We start from the raw sequence: 9,838 nt of genomic DNA on the forward strand, positions 1-9,838 counted from the left end.
TATGCATGCATATTTTTTCAGAGTTTCTATTTATTTCTACAATCAGTTGCGTACTATAGAAATAACACATTTTCCCACTTAGTTGTTTGAAGTGTCTGGTGACATGTTTATGGATGCAGAACAAACAAAATATGTGTGTTTCTTTTTGGCAGACATACAGCTCCCCCTAATGGCTGACAATATCAAGGATGTTGTTTTTAAGATAACCGATGAAGCCCTGGAACAGACTATATTGTATTCACCTGTCAGTAATAATGATGGAGGTATTATTTGGCATACAGTTATTTTGAATGCAGTATTCTGAGAAACTCATCACACCCTATGTCAAATGTTTTTGTTGGATTCAGTTGCTATGCAAACCTTTGTGAACATTGTCATGAGGAGTTTATGTTTCACACATCGCTTCCTCAGTGATCATTTGCTCTTAAAATATTGTCCCAATGTAACCTTTATGGCTGTCTTACCAGTCCAACCATGGCAAACATAACCTTGTCTGAGACGAGGCACTGCATGCAAAGTCAATATCACCATTCCCCAGGCATTCCTTTTGAAAGGTAGACCTTTGCTGAATTGAGCACAGATAAATACTTCACATTTCCAAAATGGCCTTTAATTGCGCACCAAACACGGTGAGGGAGTTCAGCTGTCAATTGCAAAGTTGGGACCATGAGGCCACACAACACATTTGACAGTGAAAGCGACTGAACCTCTGTAAATAAGCATACCCAAATTAACGTGGCAGACAAATGGATGACCATGCTGGTCAGTTTGGCCAAGACTGCCTCAAGAGCACAAAACCTTCCTGGAGCTAAAAAAGACCTTTGAAAGTGGGCCTGCCTGAAGAGGATGTTCTCCTCTGTGAGACATTAGCTTTTGAAAGAGATGAATATTTTACAACAGCTCTCAGGGTATGGCATGTGCAGAGAAAGGAGTTTGTGAGATTAAATGAGGATATTTGACCAGGGTCTGGAGTTGATAGAAAATGCAAATAGTTGTTGATCTCTGAGTTCCTTTGCCTTTGCTTAAGGATTTGTTTGATCCCATGTGTTATAATGTGGGCATCATCTTGGCAAATGCTATTTTCATTTATAGTGTCTCCAGAATCAAAGAGGATGATATATTTGTGATTGTTTATAGATCACCAACAAAAAAGTACATATGCAAAATCCTTTACCTGTGTGTGATGTGGTTTATGTGTAATGTGTGAAAAGCCAGTATGAATAATGGAATCAGATGGAGAGGCATGGACCACATTTGGAATGAGTGACCCCCCCCCCCACACTCGACTCTACTTAAAAGGGAAATATATATAAAAAAGAGAAAATGCTCGGTATAAGTAGTCATCTGGGATTTAGAAAGATCACATTAAAATTGCAAATGAGAAAGAAACCCTCTTGACTGCCTGACTCTAAATGAACTGCGGAAAAAAGGTTTCCCAGGGTACCACAGGGTCTCTCAGTCAGGCCTGTGTGTTCATCGCTGTACTTATCTATGTCACTGCGAAAGCGTATTGGTACAGTGACACTGTGCACCTTTTTTTTATTGTAGCACCAGATGGACGGCTGGAAAGAGTTCACTCTGTAGCGAGGCACACCTGGGATTTGGGTGACCCAGCATGTCTGAGGCTAAGCGCCGTGTCGGTCCGGGATTGCTCCCTCTGAGCCAGTAGACAGGTCGAGCTCAAGAGGAACTGGATTGAAGTGATTTAGCCTGGATTAGGAAATCTGTGTTAATGCAGGAAAATTATGCTGGTAACCAGTTTGCAAACAGTTAGAGATTTGGTATTGCTGATGCAAGAAAGAAAGAAGTGTGTGTGTGTGTGGGGGGGGGGGGGGGCAGTTGTATAATCAGTTGTAATTATCAGTCAGTTCACATAATTTGACAATGAAATAAGACTGAACTTCAAACATTTAGGCTGCTTTCGGATCATTTGTTAGTTTTCCACCTGCAACTGCAATTTTTCAACTCATCAAAAGCCATTAGTAAAAAAGGTAGCTTGAGCATTTGTCTTCATGTTTCATATTTTTGCTGTCCTTCATAATGGATGCTGTAGGATTACAAGGTTCACAGGAAGTCACCTATTTTTGCTACAATTAGATGTCCCCGTGGACGGGTTTACTGTGCTGAGGAGAAGGTGAAAGATGTGGGCAGGTCGAGCTGGGGTGAGTGTGTGACCCAGGTATGCTGTTCTCATTTATTTTCCCCCATGGTGGATGGAGGCGTATGTTTGGGTGAACAATTACATTGTCAGACACGGGGACATTTAGAATGTAATTTGCCTGGTAAGATGTTCAATATAGATGTTTTGAGCGACCTTTAGCATTCTGGTCTTGCTGGACCGCTGTACTTAATACTCTACTCAGTAGAACTAAGATTTTTTTACGACAATGTATTCCTGCAGTGATCTGGTTTGATGGCTTGTTGAGAATATCCGTACAAATATTCTAGTGAGATTGGTGTTGATGTATATCCTAATAGTGACATTTGCACGTTGGATTTAAAATATTTGTAATAATTTTTTAAGTGTAGGTTAGTCCTTTTATGCACTAATGCAAATTTTGTTTTGTGGCAATATTTGATTAATCCACACAACAAATGGAGGATCATTGCCAGAAGTGATAGATGCCACCTGCCTCTCCCTGTTTGTGCTGAATGCTTTGCATTCATTGTTCAGCCCAAAAAAATAAAACATTTTTATTAAAAAAGTCTTACATATTACACATACACAGATACTGGAAAACATGCACTTCCTGTCTTACATGTTATCTCGTCATCCCATTACCTTACCCTCAAGCACGTATTAACCTACATCAGTGTTAATCCCGCCTCAAAAATTCATACAACAAGTATACACCACACACACAGTTTCGTGGCCCTTAGTCTTTATTGCACATACACCTATTTAAGTGAAAGATTGAGTATTCTTTTGGGGGATGTTGTAAATAAGGGAGAGTTTTCTATTTTTCCCTTTTTGTCTTGCTCACACCACCTGAGATTAAAAGCAGGGACTACTGCCATTTCAGCTTTCAAAGTTGGGGAGACAGACAGCTTTGTTATCTCCCTGGGCAAGGATCATCACACTAATCCATCTTTTCCCCATCCTGTTGAACCATGCAAACATGTAAATGATGCTCCTCATCAGCCAGATGATCCTTCACTGTAAACGTGACATTTAGCGGCTCTGCTTCTGTGTTGACTTGCACCTCATGCCATTTCCTTGATCCCATCGTCACATTTTTCAAAAATTGTTTTACAAATGGCCTTCTCGTTAATCCATGTGATGTTATTAAAAACAAAGCCAAGCTCTTCACAGCAAATACACATAGCTTCCCAGAGGAGAATGCTGCCAAATATTTGCCACCGTTTTTTTTAAGAGATTCTGAAAAGGGATGGTCTTTGTTTTTTTTTTAAACTGTTGATGCCACAGTCAGTCAGTTCATTCAGCTGAAGAAAAAGAGCTCTGGTGGACACTAATGTGTGTTTCTAGTTGTACCATGGACAGTCATTTTAGTAAATGCAGTTCAGCACAGTATGATTGCTGTTAGACCCTCCTGCAGCGAATTATCAAGCTCTTCATAGAGGCTTGTTTGTTACTTATGTTTGCATCAAAGTGTCTAAGAATATATATATATATACTGGGTGGAAATCCTACCAGACACTTTGGTGGTGAAGCTGTGATACTTTATTAGTAAAAATTCACACCATTTGCAGTGTTGGCATGACAGACAAAAAACAGACAGACATAAAACTGTGCATCAGGTGAACAGTTTCCATAATCTGGGCACCAGAGAAAAGGTTACTTGAAAGTCGACTTTGCAGAATGGAATGCCTCAGGCCACAAAAGATGCTGAGTGGTCAGGGGTCAAACCTTTGACACAACCTATGTTTTTGTATTCCTGCCACTTCCATTTCAGACATAATACCTCAAGTCTGAAAGGCTGGAACCCCTAGCTACACACATGGACTGGCAGTGTTCAAAACAGGAAACAATGTCCATGTGAACCCTTGATGATTCCCTTTGGGATTCTTTCACAGGCACTGTTATCCTTCCGAGCAACCCATGTTCAAATAATTAGATAATCAGATCAAGAAAATCAAGTTAGAAATATGAAGAGATTAAGAATATTTGTATTATACATATGCTCTTTCCATCATATGTCTCTCTGTACAACGTTATTGCAGGCATATCCAAATAATGGCGCAAACTGGTAGCGTAGATAAACAGGTACCAGAATATTGCCTGAATATCCCTTGATAAACAAATCTGCTTGGATTTGAATTGAATTTAGAATGCAATTACCTCAGGGAGTTTATTTTCATAGTCAATTACACAGAGACACGGCAGACATACATTTCTTGGCAGTGCTTTACAGGACTTTGGTGTGTGTGTATTAAGCTTGAGGATGTTGCAGCATGCATGTGCGACTACATTACATAGACATCCAGCATTCAGGATCAGGGTTAGACTAGCGAGCTGTCAGGTCTGCTGATGATATAGTAGTAACCATTAGAAACGTGCATCCTTTAACTTAAAAAAAAAAAGTTTGTGACCATTGATTTAATTTTGTCTTTCTCTTATCTGTGCATATTTATTTACATGATTGAACTTTGAGCAAATTGGCTTTTACTTAGCTTCCCCTTTATGTGTTGACACATGCAAGCCTCAACATGATTTGACACGAACAGCAGTTATCACTCCATCTACTGTGGTAGAATGGCTGCTTGAGTAGCCCACCTGTAGGGCAAACACTAGGAGAGGGACGAGAGTAATGTCTTACTGAATAAAGCTATCAAATGGCAGACAGTAGACATCTGGCAACCTAATCTAATCTGTCAGGTTTGTACAAAATGAAACACCTTTGGAAAAGTAACACTTCACTTGACCTTCTATTTGACCACAACTTCCTTTCAGTAAACCAAAGTAAGCTGTTAAGAAAAGGTGCCTGGCTACTTTTGATTAAGAGTTGTATATTTAAGATGCTAAATGCTTGCCTGGATTAGAACAAGATGATATTTTAACAATAATATATAATAATGGTCAAACTTATGATTGGATTAAGGATTACAGTCCCACAATACACATAGCTAGCTGTTTAATTATGTCAAATGTATCAGTTATTATCATACCTGTCTTCTATAGCTAATAAACATGTGTTTGGTAGTCCAACACATGGAATAGTTTGTTCTGCGTACTTCAAAACATCTATTAAGGAAATCTTTTATAACCATTGTGATTTTGTGTTAGTGTAATACTGTCCATTGGTGCACTAATTTGTAAAATGTATTTTGGTATTGCGTTATGCTCAGTTATACTGTAAATGCTTTCAGTGTATTAGTTAAGGGATCAGGGGATAACCTATATTTATATATCTCTCTTAAGGACAGATGGAAGGATATCTGATAGACATGCATTGCACCATTAAGGGTTGACTTGACTAACCTATATTGTGAGGGTAAATAATATGGACCTGTTGCAGTGCGATTTGTGCAGTTCTGGTATGCTGAGGCTGATGAGGAAGCCTTATTCTCACCCTTGCTGCTATAAGGCAAGTCTGACTGCACTTAATGCAGCGGTTCAGAGCTACAATATGAGATGGGAACATGGTGCTCTTTGCTAAAATTGTAAACCACACGCACACACACACACACACACACACACACACACACACACACACACACACACAAACACACTCTCTTGCTCACATATACACACAGAAACCATAAACTTCAGGGTGCACTTTTGGCCTCGGCTCCTTATTCTATTTTTAATTCCCTTTATGGATCATTTTCAGTTCTCTCGAGAGTAGGTTAAAGGTTTTATCTTGAACCACAAGATAGCACTTTTCAGCACAGCCTGTGAGTGCACAAACCTAGCTGTCTACACAGACGTCTGTGCCAAAAATAAGCCCAGGCTGGCCACTTTATCACATATGTTATATGCAAGGGGTCATTCACAGTCCCGTGAGCATGTAGCCGAGTCCATATCCATCAGACGTCAGGGGAATTCGCTATCGAGGAATTTCCATCAGACCCCTAAATAAAACTTACTGGTGTCACTGGGCGTGAATGATCCACACACATTGGGGGGAGGGGAAAATGGCGTGTGTGTGTGTGTGTGCAGGTTGTCTATGTCGCACCAGAGATGTCTATGATGGAGCAGAGGTGCACAAATAGGTGTTGTTGGAAGGGGTGGGGTGGGGGATGGGGGCACGCAGTCAAAATCACTCCGACCAAGCCGAGCCACTTAAGGATGACTCACACGCTGAGTTTATGTGAAGGAGATGTATGTGTGGAGACGGTGGAGATCTGAGTCAATACTATCCCCCGCTGCTCGCCGCTCTTAACCTCAGCCTGTACCGAGGGGAGGTGCACAAACAAAGGCAGCACAAGGCGACGCCATAGATTTGAAGTGAGAGGAGGCCAGAAGAAGAAACATGAAAATGTTCTGAGGGAGATGGGAGAGAGAGAGGGAGGGAGGGAAAGAGAGAGTGAGAGAGAGAGAGAGAGAGGGAGAGGGAGAGAGAAAATATACCTGTCCATTAGACTACACAGCCGCAGCCAAACTTGTGTGTTCACCCGTTTATGGCTCTGCTCTGCTTTCATAGACTCACTCTCCGTCTGTTCCAGTGCATCAGACACTTAAACATTTCACCGGGTTTCCATAGCAAGGCGTCTCCGGGTGAATAAGGTCCACAAATGCCCTGTGACAGAAACTGAGTGGTGCTTGGGTTAGAAAAAGTTCACTTTGCTGCTGGTGTCTAGTTGATGTCAAAATGGCTTCTCCATTAGGCCTGGGAGGACGCTGTGAGATAGAGACCATATCATGGCCTACAGGGACAGGATGGTGGAGAGTGTTAGAGGCTGACACCTATGGTAGAAGTGAGTTGAACCCACTCTCTGTATTTTCAGAAGATCGTATGAAGCATTTGGGTCGCTATGTAACAAGCATCTGCATTTAGGGCATTTAAATGCTTAGAGGCATTAGAGAAGATGTTTATTGGATGAAAACAGAACTGTAGAAAAAGATAACAGGTGAAGGATTTGGATCATATTTGGAGAAATATTTACAGGTGCTGAGTGTCTTGTGTGAATATGTCTATAATTATGTCACACGTACACCATGTATTTGGTTGGGCATGTGTTTCATGAAGGTGACTCATACAGTATATCTTCCCAGTAAAAACATTTACATCTAAACTCTAGGTAAACGCTACACAGACAAATCTTGCTGAGAATAATACTTCCTTAGTCTGGTTACTATACCTACCATTGCCTTTAGCATTTCACCACAGGTTTCGCTGTTCTTGTTTCTCTTCAGAACATGGTTGACAACCAACCTCACTTATTCTTAAAGAGGAAAAAAAAAACATTTACCTTAAAAAAAAGTACATGTGACTGCTAGACTCGAGGTCCAAATATATTCTCATTTACAGTAAAGCCATGAGTTGTTTTTAGTAGGGCTGTCTCTTCAACCACCATATCATCTCCCACAGTGAAAGAAGTCACATCTCCTTATAGAATCACAGGAGGTTGCACTTAACCTGACAGCTGGCTGACAAGGCTGCCCCTTCAGCTAACTCTCTGTTGCACAAACCTTTGATGTGAACAACAGGAGATACTTGAGTAATATGGCTGGATGCTCTGCACATTTTGAGGTCAGCAGAAAAAAAGCAAAGCAGCCATTAGAACTCAAACTTCAGACAGTTCTCAGATGGGTTTTTAAGTGCTATCACAAAAAGGGAGGCGTGTTTCTCTCGTTGGTTCAGTCTCAGAAGTAGTAAAGCCATCTTCCCATGTTTGTTTTGGTGTTTTCTCAACCATCTGGAGTCAATTATACACCTGTGGAGCCAGGAATGGTTGACTACACAATGATAGCAGCTGGCACAGTTTATGTATGCAGATTTCCTGAACTTGAACTTTTCACCTCCTCCGATATCACAAAACGTTAATGAGGCCTTTACTGAGTCATGTGGTTTTCTCTTGTCACAGATATCTGGGCATCACCCGACCCTTGACCTACCCGGCCCGTCAGAACGGCCAGCTGATGGCCAAGATGATCCTGGGCGTGTGGTTGGCGTCGGCATCCATCACCCTGCCGCCGTTCTGTGGCTGGGCCAAGAACATCCACACAGCCGGCGTCTGCCTGATCAGCCAGGACGTGGGCTACACCATCTATTCCACGGCCCTGGCCTTCTACATCCCCATGCTAGTGATGCTCGTCATGTACTACAAGATCTTCAAGGCGGCGCGCAAGAGCGGCGCCAAGCACCGCTCCATAAATTTCTCGCACCGCGAGGAGCTGCCCACGGTGGCGGTGGGCAGCGAGGCACTCAAGATGCAGGGCCTGAAGGGGCCGGCATCCGGCATGGTCGAGGAGTGCGCTGTGCTGTCGCGGCTGCTGACCCACCAGCGGCACAACATCTCCATCTTCAAGCGCGAGCAGAAGGCGGCCACCACGCTGGGCGTGATCGTGGGCGTGTTCAGCATCTGCTGGTTGCCCTTCTTCATGCTGACTACCATACGGCCCTTCATCTGCGGCGTGCAGTGCAGCTGCGTGCCCATCTGGCTGGAGCGCACACTCCTGTGGCTGGGCTACGCCAACTCGCTCATGAACCCCTTCATCTACGCCTTTTTCAACCGAGACCTGCGCTCCACCTACCGCGACCTGCTGCGCTGTCGCTACCGCAACATCAACAGACGGCTGTCGGCGGTGGGCGTGCACGAGGCACTGAGAGCGTAGGCACTGGCCTGGCGGGAACGGAAGCTCGCTCCAAGGTTTTTGGGGACCGGGTCCTTGTTGTTGTTTTGTTTTTCCAGTCGAAGAGTCAGAGGGAAGAGCAGTCAATATGGCAGACTCGGGGGATTGTGTAACTGGGGATGAAAAGGTAAACCGGCGCTGATTGATATCGGAAGAACGGGAGGCCGCGTGGGCTCTGTGGGGAGAGCGACGCAGACGGAATGATCACCTCAGTGTCCCTGTGAGTCACACAGTCTATTTTTGGAGGCCGCCAACCAGAAGTTGTCTTTGATGGTCTATTGGAGATGACAGGGCTTTGTGGCGTATGCTCCACACAAAAACATGCACTGGCACGTACACACACACACACACACACACACACACACATGCACAGAATGCCTCTGACTCTTTACCATAAACTGTAAATACAAAGGAGTTCAGGTGCAGGTCATTTGCCAAACTATTGAAGGTGTTAATTAACACCAAACCTTTAATGTTTAATGAAGTTGCTGTGGGCACATCAACCAAAATGTATTTACAGAGAAGTGGCAGTTCAATATATTGTTTTTGCATAGCGTGTACATATATTTTTTCAAATAAATGTGTATGTTTGTAAATATAATTACACTATATGCTGTATACAAAACTTGTGCCACTGAATCAGATGTATGTAGCCTTTCAGTATAATGTTTGAAACAACACACATTTAACAACATTGATATTATGACATCAGCTTCAAACTGTTTGTATAGATAAAATGAATGAAACAGGATTCACTCCATTACAGTAGCCTATATCCTCTATCATTGTATCCCTGTATGTCATTATCATTTAAGGACTGGAACAAAATTAACTTTCTAAATCCCATCAAATCATTCTAGAATGTTGGGTCTACAAATTGCAGGATTATCCTGCAGCATCCTGCCTGTCACTTATATATTCAGATGTTGTTCGCGAGACAGCAACTCAAAGATATACATTTCGTCAAACTCAGTCGGATGATTTACATTTGGACAGATTCAAGTGAATATCTGTTCTCCCTGTGCTAATCGAAGTTTAAGCCAAGTGAATCTCACACTTTCCCCCTGCCATACTTTCAAT

At 42.5% G+C, this 9,838-nt stretch overlaps 1 protein-coding gene across 2 annotated transcripts in view; it reads left to right on the plus strand.

Moving 5' to 3' along the window:
* Positions 1 to 9,310, plus strand: part of htr7c (5-hydroxytryptamine (serotonin) receptor 7c) — an 18,844-nt gene extending 9,534 nt beyond the window's left edge. For both annotated transcript variants that reach the window (XM_042708235.1, XM_042708234.1), the window contains exon 2: positions 7,990 to 9,310. In XM_042708235.1, coding sequence (XP_042564169.1) covers positions 7,990 to 8,740 — 751 coding nt within the window. In that variant the 3' untranslated portion in view covers positions 8,741 to 9,310. The remainder of the gene's footprint in view (positions 1 to 7,989) is intronic.
* The last annotated feature ends 528 nt before the right edge of the window (positions 9,311 to 9,838 follow it).

The sequence above is a fragment of the Clupea harengus genome, chromosome 7, assembly GCF_900700415.2.
Source record: "Clupea harengus chromosome 7, Ch_v2.0.2, whole genome shotgun sequence".
Lineage (NCBI taxonomy): Eukaryota > Metazoa > Chordata > Actinopteri > Clupeiformes > Clupeidae > Clupea > Clupea harengus.